Source organism: Plasmopara halstedii (assembly GCF_900000015.1).
Source record: "Plasmopara halstedii genome assembly, contig: Scaffold_1343, whole genome shotgun sequence".
NCBI classification, from domain to species: Eukaryota; Oomycota; class Peronosporomycetes; order Peronosporales; family Peronosporaceae; genus Plasmopara; species Plasmopara halstedii.
In genome coordinates, this window is record NW_020188258.1 from 456,568 (window position 1) to 470,605 (window position 14,038).

Below are 14,038 nucleotides of genomic sequence, written 5' to 3' on the forward strand. Positions count from 1 at the left end.
CCTCCACACACATGTCCACTTCCTTGTGACTCAAATGTGGGCTATACAGTGAGGAAAGTTTTTGGTGCCGTTGCACCCATCGCTTAAAGAGCGCTTTGTCATCTGTAGCGCTTTCGCCAGGGGCGAGCACTATAGGTATTGTCCGCGTTGCGGGTACACGAGAGCCACCTCTTTGCGCACGTAGACGAGTGCGGTAAGCTTCCAGCGGAAATTCTTGTGGAACCAAGAAACGAGCTCAAAGAGCTTTCTGTTTGGTATGCTCATCTTCCTTTCTGGCCGGGGGCCCGATGATGTGGACGCTTAACGACTGAGTTACCGCGCTCTTCGCTTCCGCAGCGGACTCCGCTAGGCGGAAGCCATATTCCACACGCGGGTCAATGACCGATCGTGGTTGGGCGCGCTTTAGAGCCGCCTTATAGGCAGCTTCAAGCTGCCGCCTTTGTTCCCGTCGAGGTCATTGGCGATCACACCACGTCCCCCAGTTGACGAGACACCAGGGAACGGGCACGGGGTCCGCAAGGTGCGAGCAGGGCTCGTATCACGCTGCTGGCGTAGCTCGTCTATTCGTCATCTCATGGGGGAAAAGGTGTGTCGGACTCGTAGTCAACCACCCCACATCCTCAACGAGGTCGTTAGTCACTGATAGCGTGCGCGGAGCGCGACGCTTGTGCTCATCGAGCCTAGGCTCGGTGCCGCAGACGCGCTGTCCGACATTGCACCGCGTGCGGGGGATGAAGTTGGGCTCTGCCCGTTTGTGCTGTTGGAACCAGCGAGGCTTGGTGACTTCAGTGTCGTGGACAAAGGGGTCATTGAGCACGGAAGTTGTTTCGATCAAACGCAGTGTCTAACGGACACGCAAGCCTCGTTGAGGCAATAATCGATTGGAACTGTAAATGTTCTCAGTCTTAATGGGGGAGAGTGTAACGAGATTACACATACCCTGATAATAGGGGTGTGCTACACCACATGGGCGTGGTGTGACCACACCCAAACAATAATACGGTACGGGGCTAAATAGCCATTAGTTATACATGTATCTGGATTTTACTAATTATATTTAGGAAGATCTACACTCTTAGAATCAGGCGGTTTAGCCGCAAATATAAATAAATAAAAATCAGTTTATGATCTTAAACCGAAACGTCAATTAGCCTTGGGAAGGCAGGATTTGAACGCATCGGCTATTAAGACCCTACTGTGGCGTAGTAGATACCACTTATCCCTGATTACAACGTGACCGAGTCTGCACAAGTCGCAGTGATCCTTGCGTCTGCGAAGACGCGAAGGGCCCGAAGAGCAAAGTTCAGACCAATAGTAACATACTAGACGTTGTCGTCAGCCCGCCGTAACCTTCTTCCACCGTCAGAAGAATGAACGATGTTTGAAGCTTATGCAAGTTTTAGGTAGAGCGTAGAGAATACCACAACCTCGGCGAGGACAAAGGTTGATAAGCAACTTGATAGCCTCAGTCATTATTAACTAAATTTGCTGGCCACCAGAGCTGCTTATTCCTAAGTAGCTCACTCGACATATAGCAGGTCTCTCAAGCGCAGTAATGTACAAGTGAAGAAATGGAATCCCAGGCGAAATGGGCGCTTGTATATCATTAGAGTTGCGCCATTCTCCAAAAAAGACTGAAGGACTGTGGATGGTGTCAGAAAGAATTTGCACCAAATCTCTGGTTCTCAACACTCGCTATGCGAGGAAAAAATCTGATTAACGCAAAGTATGAGACTGACAGCTTATGTGTCCCAAAAATCTTTGCGCTTGCAGTACCATAGATCTGTAGTTCTAAATCGTGATTATTTTCCATCATAGTTGATCATGGTATATTTAGGTCTACTTTTTATTGTAGAAACCCACAACCTGTACGAAGACTGCTGCAACTATATGTACGCTTTAAACGCGCTTCTGTTCAACAAGCTTTAATGAGTCAATCAAAGTTTAACGAAAGAAATATGTAGCGTTTGATATTTGTGTCTAGGAGTGATATCATATCTCTTATCCAAACCTATGATATATGAATGTTTTTTAATAACTCAGAGCTATACAAAATAGCTTTGGATATTTTCCTCGTCGAGCGTACGTTTAAATAGCGTGACGACCTTAATGAAGCGCCGTAGTTGACTACGTCGCTGTTCTCTTCTAGCCTTAGATATGCAGTACGCTTTAAATTAAGTTTTGTCATTGAATTGGTTATTTAAACTGCAGTGACGATGCCGTGTCATGCTCCTCTTTAAGTACGCTCTCTTTCTATGCCGAACTAAGAAGACTCATGCTACGCATAGACGAGCTCGAGGAGGTGTATTCGGAACAGCTACTTAGCAACTTGGACACTATTGAAATGAGCATGATGTTGGCGGAATCTCTAGCTAAAAGAAAGCAGATTGAGATGGAAGACAGGATCAGGAGCACCCGATTAAGGAAGCCCTCATCAGCTGATTTGAACCTTCTTGAGCAAGAGAACAATGTAATCACTCACATCAATGACAGCCTATATAGAAGTGAGTTGTCGGACAGTATGCCTAACAAGGCAATCGCTGAATCGATTGAGCCAGACACTTCTTTGCACGAATTACCATCATCAATGTTAGAGCCACTTCTTTCACTTAAAGCCTACAAAGCAATCTCGTTGGCTCCTGGAATCGAAACGAAAGATTGTGGCCGTAAGCCATTCAATTTGCGCAAAGAAAAATCAAAGCGTCCACCACTGTCCGACCCCAAGGCACGACTACGCAATTATGAGCGCCGTAGTCGATACAAGCGAGAAGTAAGTCTTTGTAAATCCTTTTTTAAAACGCTGTATTATCGCTTATTAAGATTTATGCGTTTGGTAGCACATTCTGTTGAATATGAGGAAGATTAAGGCGGCAACGGAGACTCAAATTCGCGATTTGTGCATAAATACGAAGTGTGTGAATCCGTTAGTTGCTAAATTTGTGGAACTCTCCAAGGAAGCAACACTCCTTGCAAACCACAATTATGAACTACGCAAGGCAATCGAAAAGCATGTCTTTTTCCACTTAATGTTACAACTCGAATACGATCACGTACGTTGGGTTCATCTAATTTTTCGTACTAAAATGGTAAATTCGTGCTGTTTGAATACCTTAGCGCGAAATAACAGATAATTTACTAGCCGAGAAGCTCTTTCCAATGCTGGACTCTTGGCGTCCTCTAGATGAGACGATGTGTCATCGTCTCATGCGCGACTCGTTCCTTGAAATCGAGGCCTTTTCCAATAGTCAAGATTTTATTGCGAATGATTTAGAGCTTTGTGGCTGGCATGAGAAGCGCATGCTTGTTGGTACTAATGTCAACTTTATGTTTCACAAACACTTTGCGAAAAACTGTAGTGACGATCTAGCGGCACGTAGCTGGGCAATGCGAGTTGAGCAAGATCAAGTAACGCGCTACTTTGGTCACAGTCTTAACGTCAAGGTTAAAGTACTACAGCGTTACAAGAACGATGTCGTTGTCGTGCGTCGAAAGATGAAACACATGGTAGACGGCTGGGTGCACAACACAATTTATCTTTTATTCCGTACGAAGACGTCGGACGGACATATCGTGTGCATCCGGGACATGAATCCCGAGAATGTGGAAGGTCTGCACGTTTTGACGGGCTATAATCCGTCACAGTCTGGGTTCTGGTCCAAAGCTTTTGTCTGGTGGAAATTTAGAAAACTACCGAAAGTGAAAGGCCAGCGAATCCGCGGCTTTGAAGTAGAATATGGAGGATCACTGAGCTCGGCTACGTCTGCAGACGCCGCATTCTGGATGCGCGAAGTATTGGTCCTTGCGTTGCGATGGGAGAATCTTGTCGTTGGACCTCTACTTACGTTACATTGATGCTGTGGGACGGGTGTGACTAACCGTGGAGATGTCATGCTGACGTCGTTCACTGGTCCCAGTATCATTATTATACTAACAACTTTAGCTCAAGAGTAAGTTATACTTCAACGTTAAAGCTGAGCAGCCATTGTCGTGACTATGGAGGTGCCTTCTGTAGTCAACAGACCACGATGGACAGGAAAAGATTCTATCTGCGTTGGTCTTTCGATATTTGTGGCAGTCAACGTACTCATGTGTCTTTGGGTAGCAGCGGTCTCAATGTCTACAGCACGTCGTCAAGCTACTGCCGTCTTTATGGCAGTTGAGAATGCTTCTTCTATCTCATTCAACCTACATTTGAACACTCATTCTACTTTCAAAGAAAGAATAAATGTAACCGGGCGAATTTATCCGCGTTATTCCAAGTGCTTTCAAAGGCTCTATTTCGATGGTCGCATGGTAGTCACTTCAATGAATACGAGCGAGATGTATGCTCTGACAAATCATCGCGGATATCGTTGGCCAATAGGTGTAAGCAGCGTGAACGCAACATGTTTGAGAACCCAAGAGCTTTTACCGTTGCATACACTGGCTGATACGGTGCACAGCGCAATTTGGTCGAGGAACTACTCGAACTTTTGCGTGCTGGGCAAGCCGCTGCTATTTACGTTTAACAAGACACCGTATACAATGTGTGCCGAGGATTGGCTTCGAGCGAGACTTCAAATGACCTTAGTGACGAACGGCAGTTTTGTATTGAAAGCTCCGAATCCAGTGCTGATGATTTATGGCGATCAATCGACGCTAGAGCTCACGGTTTTGTCAGAATCCGAAACGCCGGTAGATACAAAATCATCATTTCAGCAGCTTGACACCTGTGAGTATTTAGAGGCACCCATGACCTCAGGCGAGATCTGCTCCTTCTGGCCAATGCGCTGTCCCAATCCACACCAAGATAGTTGTACGAATCAAACAATCATAACGAGTAAGGCATGAAAGAAGACAAATTTCAATTTCGAATCTATGTCTATTTAGTTTTTGAGACAAGGTTATAGTCTGCTTGTTTCATAAATGTGCTACCGTTAGGCTAAATTGTCGTGCGTGGGAAGCTGCAATGCATCACATGTTCAATACTCCAGTGTCCACACTTGTCAAATGGATGGAAAAGTTGCAGAGCCATTGGAACAGCCACAGCGTGTGGCACTGAGTACGGTTTCGCTTGACTCAAGCTATGACCACGAAGTTGAAGATTCGATTTCAAGTGAAAGGCTCAACAACCATCCTTTAGCATTTTTTGTTGTGTTAATGGGTTTGATTTTGCTTGCTGTCTGCCTGGTGATTGCTCTGGACCACGACGATAGCATTCATAACCGAGATGCGTTAGATGAAGAAGATCCAGCCTTTTCAATAGTGCCCTCGTCAGTGACAATCGATCGACATCTCATCTCACCTTCGCAAAAACTAATTGAGTGGATAATTCAAGCACAAGATGCAAGTCAGATTGATATAGTTGGAAGCAGCAGTAACATGAGTTGGAGTGGAACTCTTTTTCCAACGAAAAACACCAATTTCCCACTATACTTTGATGCTTTCATGACTGTATATTCCGGAATCGTGCTACCACGCCGACAGTATGTAGCACTAGCTAATGGACGAGGCTATCAGTGGATCACAACATCGTTGGAAAATGAAGATATTATCACTACAAGCGGATGTTTGGACATCAATCAAATTGCACTACTTGATGAATTTGATTCTGTTTTATTGACGGCAAATTGGGCTTTATCATCTGACAGAAGCATGGTAAATGTCGTGTTTCAAGGTGTAAAGTATCGTATGTCAAAGATGAATGACGATTTAGATTTCTTAATGGTGAAAGATGCTGGTTGCTGGTTAATTGAGAGTGAAGATGCCGATGTCAATTTTAATGCCTGCATTTCAAATCGTCGAAATCTTCTTTCAAAATCAATTTTTAAAGACATTTTGAAAGCAACGAGTGAATGTCCACAATTTGCATGGAAGAATATTAACTCAATGGGGCTCACGATACTGTTTGTTCCGCTACCGTTGAGAGGTTGGTATGCGAGCTACCTTTAACTTCTTGAGAGTTATTCGTAATTATGAAATCCAGAAAATTCAATTGTTTTGTCTGCTGAATATTGTTTCTCTTCAAAAATTTATATTAAGATTGAATAAAATACATAATCTCAATCATGGCAACTATCCCTTCGTTTCGACCGCGATATCTCTGCGTGGACGTTGTTGTGCGCGAATACTCGGATATAGAAGCTCTCGACCACGTAATAGCAAACCTTAAGTCATTTCTAGATGTGTCAAAAATCTTGTCCGTTGCCGTCGCTGCACAGTATCAGCCTATAGACTCGCAATCATTAACACTGCTAGAACATGCTGCAGTACGCGAAAAGAAAAAACTTATACACTGGTCTTCGGATTTAAAGCGCAATTATCGACAATATCAATTTGAAACTGCGTTGAATACTGCGGCTGCTCGGGGACATTTCGCTGGTGTGAGATGGTTACGGTCCAGATATTACCCAAAGGGAAAATTTCATGGTGCCGAACGAGCAGCGCTCTTCAGTTGCAATTTACAAATGCTACACTTTCTTCATGACAATTTTAGCAATAAAATGGTGGATGACGTGGCAGTAGATAGTCAAGATGCTATTGTCCATGCGGCAGCCAATGGACGATTGGACCTTGTGCAATGGTATTGTGAAATGAAGGGCCCGTACGCAGTTGGATGGAACGTCATGGACGCAGCAGTTGCAAATAATTGCATGACTATCGTACAGTACCTTATTACTGTACTGGGAAATCGATGCACGAGACGTGGGCTTGAAAGTGCTGCTCTTAATGGACACTTGGACGTAGTGAAGTGGCTCCATGATACTCATTACTATGAAATTAGAACATTCAAGACTTTAGAAAATGCCATCATAGGAGGGCATTTAAATATTGTCCAGTACGTGATGCAGACAGTGGTTGTAGCCTATACATCTTGGACTCAAGCGGCTTTGACAGCTGCCGTGACTTTTGGACAACGACATATTCTAGAGTGGCTGCATCACCGAGCGTTGATGGTTGCAACCGTGCACAATCGATGCTTTCGGTTTGAAATTTATACCAATCAGCTATATGCTGTCGCGAAAAATGGTCATCTTAAGGTGCTGCAATGGCTTCATGAACATAAGTATCCAGTTCATTGTCGACGAGCACATGTTGTTCGTGGAGCTGCAGCGGGTGGTCATCAAAACATAATTGAGTGGATGGAATTTACATTTGAGTCTTTAGCACGTCAGCGTCACCGGATTCGAGTTGACGGAGCTGGTGCTTATGGAGATCTTCAGTTTGTTCAGTGGCTTTCTTATCAAAAATACCGTTTTACGACCCATGCATTGGATGATGCTGCAGCTGGTGGCTTCTTACCTGTAGTGTGTTGGATGCATGAAAATGTAGAAAAATCTTCGTGTACAGTTGCAGCAATGGATCGTGCTGCCGCAAATGGACATCTTGATGTTGTCAAGTATCTACATCAGAATCGCAAGGAAGGTTGCACCACTGCAGCTATGGACAATGCTGCACGCCATGGTCATTACGAGGTGGTGAAGTTTCTTCATGACAATCGTAGCGAATACTGCACAGCAATGGCTGGTGAGACGCAATCAGTTGCAGTATTGCAATTTCTGAAGGAAAACAAGCGTCTTCGCACTAAATTACCGAAGACGATTGACGCTTCAACAATAGGTAACCTGGAACTTTTGCAATGGCTTTACGCTTATGACCGACGACACTTTGGATTCGAGGCGGTCGTGGATGAAGCACGTGAACACAATCATTTTCATATATTGCGCTGGCTGGAGACTTTGCCAGAGGCTGGAAGACCTTAAATCAACAGTGTCAAAGTAGTACTTTGTTTTTAGTATCTTATAATTAATTTTCGAAAAGTTCGGCTATCATAGATTTGATGATCAGCTTATCACCATCTGCTCTTCCGACGATTCACCGTCCTCAACCGCCACTTCGCCCTCCTCAACTGCCACTTCGTCTTCCTCAACTTCCATTACTGTGGTAAATGCGCCATTTTCGCTTTTTGGAGCGAGTGTTAGATCATCAAAGCCAAGCTTGGCTAATGTATGGTCCATCCTCTGTCGCTGGCGATCGCGAGCTCGCTTCTTGGCACATTTTTTCTTCTTGTCTTCTACCTCATAAATAGTGCGATACACCTCTCTCGGTACCTTTTCTTTTAGTAGTGTAAAAAATACACCACCAGATGTGCGACGCCGTGGCTTGTACTCGTGCGAGACCTCATCCCTCACGCAAAAAAGCGCGGGCTTGCCACTGGCCACGGCATTTACAATCTGTCCGCCTTCTCTTTCAAGCCGCAGCGTCTCACGAAGAAGTTTCCATGACATATTAGGTCCAACATATTTCACTACGCGATGTAGTAGTGCCAATTTTGGTTCTTTGAGCACTTCAGACAATACTTGAGGCATGTCCTTCGTCAGTGGTTGCTTGTAATTCTTTCGTCGGCGCTTTGGCTTGTTGTCATGCGATGTTGAAAAACTGTTGCCATTTTTTCTAGTCAAGTATTGCACATTGTGCTTGAATTGGTCTGAAAGCGCTGGGGTTGTAGCGTTAATCTGCTCCGTCGAATGTGGAGATGCATCCATCGTTATCGTGTCAACAGGATTTGTTCTAGCCAATCATTGACTTTTAATTTCGTTTTGAATTTTAGAAATTTCAGGTGCTCCTGGAGTTTCTTACCGCTCAAGATTTGTCCTATTGCCTTTCCGGGACCTTAAGTTGGTGGTAAAATAGATCAAATCTTGGCAAGTGGAATTTCAGGCTTCGATGTAAAATAACGATGATCTTAAGTTTCTATTTTACAAGGAAAGAAAGAAACGAGATCGTAAAGTTCTGTTTGTCGGTAGCTTTCTTGCAATAGATTGTTGTTCTGCTCTACGTTCTTTAACCTCCAAGCTTGATATATTCCGTAAAAGAAATAAAGAATCAAGCATTGAGATCGTGAGTTTTACATGAACATTTAGCCTCGTAGACGCTCAAGTAAGATACCTCCTCCGCTTTTTGGGTAACATATTTTATTGGTACTTACGGTATATTATTGTCCTTTTGTGTGCAATTTTGGTAAAAAAATGGCAGATTAGATGCAGCTCTTCTCTTCTTTTCTCTTCTCGCCGCATATCGCCAAAATCCTGACGACAAGCTGTGAAAGATGCAATTGCAGAGACAAGCTCATTTCAAAAGTGCGCTATCAATCATGGCGTTTCTCTTGTATGCGATCATGGCGGCAGTGTCAAACCAGCACATGTACAACGTACGAAAAAAAGTGTCAAAGGTATAGAATGATAGCAAAAGCAATCAAATTTTTAACTTACCCTCCAGAAAAACAATTTGGTGGATGAGTGACAAACATGCACGCCGCAAAGCAAAACCTTTCATTCTATCCCTCTAGCGATCAGAATGAAGGCCTGAGCCATAATCATGCACTTCGTACTTTGAATCCCCGATTTACACATAATGACGTATCAGTCAAAATTAAAAAAAAACTTTTTGATCATTTGGTTCTGTAATCCAAAAAAGTATAAAAGAATTGAAAGATAGTCCAGTCACTATAAACCCAGTGTGAAAAACAGGGGACTCTTGCTCCTAGGATGGGACTGTTGGTTTTTCACAGTAAATAGTGCATTGCGTGCATTGAATTTATCGCTGAAGCTTTGCATCTACTGGTACAGCTTGAATGCTCTTTCATCAAAGATAGCTGCTCATATTGTTGTACATTGTACCTTCTAAAGATCCCTCGGCCGCCAAATCTAAAAAAATGCCTGAATGTGAGATGTACAAGGTGTTGTAATGGGCGTTAGAGCGCGCTTTGTTTATTACTTATCATTAATTGACAGTTGAGATACCTATGTCAAGAGCTTGCATGAGCTCATGGCTTTTCACGGGCTTATCTTGGCCAGATCTTTGCTTGTTATCTGTAGTGATGGGACAATTACCAGCACATCTTGAGATTAAAAATGATACTCACATATATCAACTTTAACATTCCAGCTGATGAAGAAAATTTAACCATAGTATAAAGTTAAATGTACGATTTGACACATCCTCATGATGCTTCAACGTATACACAACAATGATAAGGATACACACCACTGTCGCTTGATCTCACTTTGCATTATGCATCCGACTCCTCAATCACGACATCGACTACCTACCCCCTAATTGCCAGCTAGTGGAACAAGTATCGTCAATGCGCAAGTTCATCCTTCTCCTCGTGATTATCGTCAACGGCGTCCTCTCGACACCTTTCTTTATAGATGAGTTGGAGTCCGAACCGAGAGTTTTTGCGCAGAGAGGCAGTAATACAAATCGTATGCTCCAAGCAGGCGAACACGTCCATGCTTTAGACGAAGAGCGAAGGCTGGTGGTTGGTTTCAAGGCCGAGGCGCTAGGTCATTTGAAAGCGAAGGTTAAGTTACCAATTTCTCGAATCAAGAATTGATTTTACAAGCTGAAAGCGAGGCTCAGATTCGTATGGACAACGTTTAAGTCTGCTTATCGTGATACAGATAAGACAATTTTGATGGGAATTACTCCTGGCTACTATGCCTCCGTCTGGAACAAGGTTGATCCTGGATTCGCGGGTTTGAAACAGTTAGACGAGCACGGTAATTATATAGATAAAAAAGCGCTTGACTGGTTCAACAAGTTCGACAAAAAATACAATGATCTTTTTCAGCATATGAACTCGCCCGCAGAGTTCATTGCAAGATTCAAGATGGTGGAAGAAGCAGAGATGAAAATGTCATGGATCGGTCGCCTTTGTGCTGGCTTGGAGATGAGAAGAACAAGCCGCATTCTCAAAAAAGGTCTTCCTGCAGAAAAACTGCTCGATCGACACGTTTCGCCTTTTTTGTACCTAAGGTGGTTAATGGAGAAATATCCAGAACTGCTTGAGAAGGCTTCGCTTGACGAGTGGCTTAAACATCCTGCTTTTAAAATTTGGTCGGATTATGTAAAGCTCTATGAAGAGAAGTTTCCTTTTCCAGATGCACTGAAAGTATAGTTGAGTTGTCGGTAACTTTCTTGCAATATATTTTTTAGTAAGTTGTTAAGTTCTCTGTGTAGTTAGAGCACAATTATTTTTCTTTTGTAGGTACTTCAATCATACCTTTGACGTTATACCTATTTCTAAACGATTTATTTATACTTCCATATGAGATTCAGCAATATCGCTTTCGTCGATCCTTACTTGGGATATATAATATCAGCGAGTTCAGCAATCGTACCAAAAGCTCAATTTTTGTAGACAATCATGTCAATAAAGAATACACTCAAGCACATTCAATAAGAAATGTGTACGATTTTAATGCAGCCTTTGTTCTGATCACAAAAACTAGTATGAGATCTCGCTCAGCGATGTGCATGCTCAATGGTGAGAGAGTAGAAAAAATCACTCAGTTTGTCTATCCAAAGTGCGTGATGCAGCAATGACACAAATTGACGCATCAAACCACGACAGAAAGAAGATTCTGTAAAGCGGTCCTTCCCCGGTATTAGCCTCCTTCTTAATAAAATAGCACTATTCCTGATAGCAATTAGCAGCAAAATAAGATCGCTAGACAATAAGCACAATGCAATTTTATTGTGATGCTCATTTAATCGCTTCTAGGCAGTTAAAGCATGTTGGAGCACGACATTAGATACTTCAAAAAACATGTGACATGATATCGCAGCTGCTGACAGTGTGACGAACCTCAGAAAGCGTTTGCCGTTGTTGCTGGTCAAAATGATGCGTCTAGGTATCGAAAGCACGCTGTAATACGTCTGCAAACACTTCAAAGAACATCATGACATCACAGCTGCTAGTTTAGAAATGTCAAACCATGCAATTGATTCTAAGCTCTTATTTGATTTTTGATAAACTCCACTTAAAGATATAATCACTTCAAGAAATTTTTTATCTAAATACTGTTTTTAGTTTATCGAATCTTAAAGTATCAGTCTTGTTTGATAATTACAAGCAGTAGAAGAGTTTCGTTGAATAATTGTGTTTACACGTAAAACTTTTGTGCAATTGTAAAAAATTGCATATCTTGTACAAACAAATTTGTGTAATTTTATAGAGCTTAAAGACATCAAAGTAAGTCCGTTGCACTAAGCAGCACTTGAGCTCAATCCGACGATTGAGTTGCGATATAACCATCCTGATACGCAACATAGTTTATGGGGCGCAGAATCTATTCCACCACCTCATTTTGCCTGCTTCACCTAATAGTTTTTTGCAAACATGAATTATTATTCTTGTGAGAGCTTTACTGTGTGTAACGGCGCATATTCTACCTAGATTACAAATGGCCTACAGCCAGGATGCAAGTTGCATCGTTCCATGAACAATAAATATTTTGCTAACTTACTAGAATGAGTCGTCCTAGTAAGTTAGCAAAATATTTATTGTTCATGGAACGATGCAACCTAATCAATGGCTACCACGCAGAGCCGCTACTTGCTAGAACATCAGAAAGTAATTTACAGGTCTCTGTATTTAGAATTTATATTAATCTTTGACAGCTGATAGCGACGTCCCTGATTATAGCTTCTGGACCCATGAAGTCAAGAAAATGCAAAATTTATAATCATTACCGATCACTTTGATTTAAAGCTTATTGATTTCTTTCAATGCCATTTTGAAATGTTTTCGTGCAAAACTTTTCACGGTCCTGAATATCTAAATCTTGCAGGACCTTTCAGCCTTGACTGTGAGCCAGCCGATGCTAAGCAACACATCAGTATGTTTAATGCATGTTTTTGTTCTTTTCGATAATTTTTTGTGCCGTAATCCTCTCCTGTTACCTCAGCACAAAAATTTAGACATGAGACAACTGCTGATTCTCAGTACATGGTTATCGACAGTCGCTTTTTCTTGACGAATGATGGTAAGCATGTCGCTAATGATGAGCAAAGAGTACGTGAGGGTATTGAATATGCTCGAAACACCGACTGCTGCGTAAAAAACTATTATATTTACCGTCGTTAAATGGGCGGTTTTGTCACTCTTCAATTTGAAAAGTTTAAAACGCAATGACGCGCACATACACGTCAATATCTGCCTGAGGTAAAGCGCATTTTTTGGCAAACAGTTAATCGTGACAGGCGATATAGATAGACGTCTGTGGCGCACATAAGATATGATTCTTAAAACCTAATGGCCTTCCTTAGTATCATTCATCAAATTTTGCCAGGTTCAAACAATCTAGTCGTCTGTGCTAGCGAACAGATAAATAAAAGCCCTACACATAAGATCCTTGCATTCGTTTGATATGGATGTCCTCATCTGAGTCCGCGCACCAGTAAGATTTGACATACTCCTGATAGTTTTTTTGAGAGGAGGTATCTCGACATAATCCGCCTACACACATGCGCAAGTGGCCAGTCAGACCAGGCCGAATTGGTATAACAGTACTGTCCAGCAAATGACGACATTAATCTTCACACCATGCTAAACTTCTAATTGATTTATCTCGTATTTTTTTTTCGAAACTAGAGATATAATTGCATTGTGTGCATTCACTAGAGCGCAACTTGCAAGTCCCAGATGTAAAAGCCGACGTTTGCTTTGCTCTTTACGACTATGGATCCATATTTTGTCGAAACAGGTTTGTGCATTGTCTTGAAATATACAAATGAGTACTCTTCGATAGACATTCTCTGATGTATGACATGTAACTTACAGTGAATTCTGCTTAGCCTTCTCAATACAGTAAGAGGAAATCGTTGTTTTAAAAACCAGTCAAAAAATGCATCAACACGTGAATTACTCACGCATTTCTGTACGATCAAGGAATTGCAAATGGAATTATCCTCACTAACATTCCTTACCACTTATTACAGCGTATTGCCTTTTTGGTACCTTAACTTGTTAGTGGTTTTGATATAATCACGCATGAAGTAAGATGCAGATCTAAAGAATAAAGAGTGGCATAAATATTACAATAAACATATAGTTTTGATTGATTTAGTGCGAGAAGTTGTTGGTGATTCTCTTGCAATAAATTGTTCTGAGTTGTTCAGTTCACCACAAAGCCAAGCTTGGTACATTTTACCAAATCTTATAGTCAAAATGAAGATTTAATATTTAGCAACTACATTAAAACTGTGAGGT

At 42.1% G+C, this 14,038-nt stretch overlaps 7 protein-coding genes across 7 annotated transcripts; 6 read left to right on the forward strand and 1 right to left on the reverse strand.

Annotated features, from left to right (window-relative positions):
* Positions 1-2,275: 2,275 nt before the first annotated feature.
* Positions 2,276-3,852, forward strand: PHALS_01112 (uncharacterized protein; the record flags this gene model as incomplete). Its single annotated transcript, XM_024730912.1, has 3 exons — positions 2,276-2,770; positions 2,838-3,050; positions 3,115-3,852. 3 exons carry the CDS (start codon positions 2,276-2,278, stop codon positions 3,850-3,852), a joined length of 1,446 nt encoding a protein of 481 aa, XP_024581143.1.
* A 141-nt stretch (positions 3,853-3,993) lies between these two features.
* PHALS_01113 (uncharacterized protein) lies at positions 3,994-4,830 on the forward strand (the record flags this gene model as incomplete). The annotated part of the gene is made up of 1 exon (XM_024730915.1): positions 3,994-4,830. One exon carries the CDS (start codon positions 3,994-3,996, stop codon positions 4,828-4,830), a length of 837 nt encoding a protein of 278 aa, XP_024581144.1.
* Positions 4,831-4,989: 159 nt separating this feature from the next.
* On the forward strand, positions 4,990-5,931 carry PHALS_01114 (uncharacterized protein; the record flags this gene model as incomplete). The annotated part of the gene is made up of 1 exon (XM_024730916.1): positions 4,990-5,931. The coding sequence occupies one exon, from the start codon at positions 4,990-4,992 to the stop codon at positions 5,929-5,931; it is 942 nt and encodes a 313-aa protein (XP_024581145.1).
* Positions 5,932-6,047: 116 nt separating this feature from the next.
* PHALS_01115 (Myosin light chain kinase-related) lies at positions 6,048-7,742 on the forward strand (the record flags this gene model as incomplete). The annotated part of the gene is made up of 1 exon (XM_024730917.1): positions 6,048-7,742. One exon carries the CDS (start codon positions 6,048-6,050, stop codon positions 7,740-7,742), a length of 1,695 nt encoding a protein of 564 aa, XP_024581146.1.
* An 81-nt stretch (positions 7,743-7,823) lies between these two features.
* Positions 7,824-8,525, reverse strand: PHALS_01116 (Mediator of U snRNA nuclear export PHAX; the record flags this gene model as incomplete). The annotated part of the gene is made up of 1 exon (XM_024730918.1): positions 7,824-8,525. One exon carries the CDS (start codon positions 8,523-8,525, stop codon positions 7,824-7,826), a length of 702 nt encoding a protein of 233 aa, XP_024581147.1.
* Positions 8,526-8,774: 249 nt separating this feature from the next.
* Positions 8,775-10,451, forward strand: PHALS_15464 (RxLR-like protein). Its single transcript, XM_036407626.1, has one exon. The coding sequence runs from the start codon at positions 10,127-10,129 to the stop codon at positions 10,376-10,378; it is 252 nt and encodes an 83-aa protein (XP_036263313.1). The 5' UTR covers positions 8,775-10,126; the 3' UTR covers positions 10,379-10,451.
* An 8-nt stretch (positions 10,452-10,459) lies between these two features.
* PHALS_01117 (uncharacterized protein) lies at positions 10,460-10,942 on the forward strand (the record flags this gene model as incomplete). The annotated part of the gene is made up of 1 exon (XM_024730920.1): positions 10,460-10,942. One exon carries the CDS (start codon positions 10,460-10,462, stop codon positions 10,940-10,942), a length of 483 nt encoding a protein of 160 aa, XP_024581149.1.
* Positions 10,943-14,038: the final 3,096 nt, after the last annotated feature.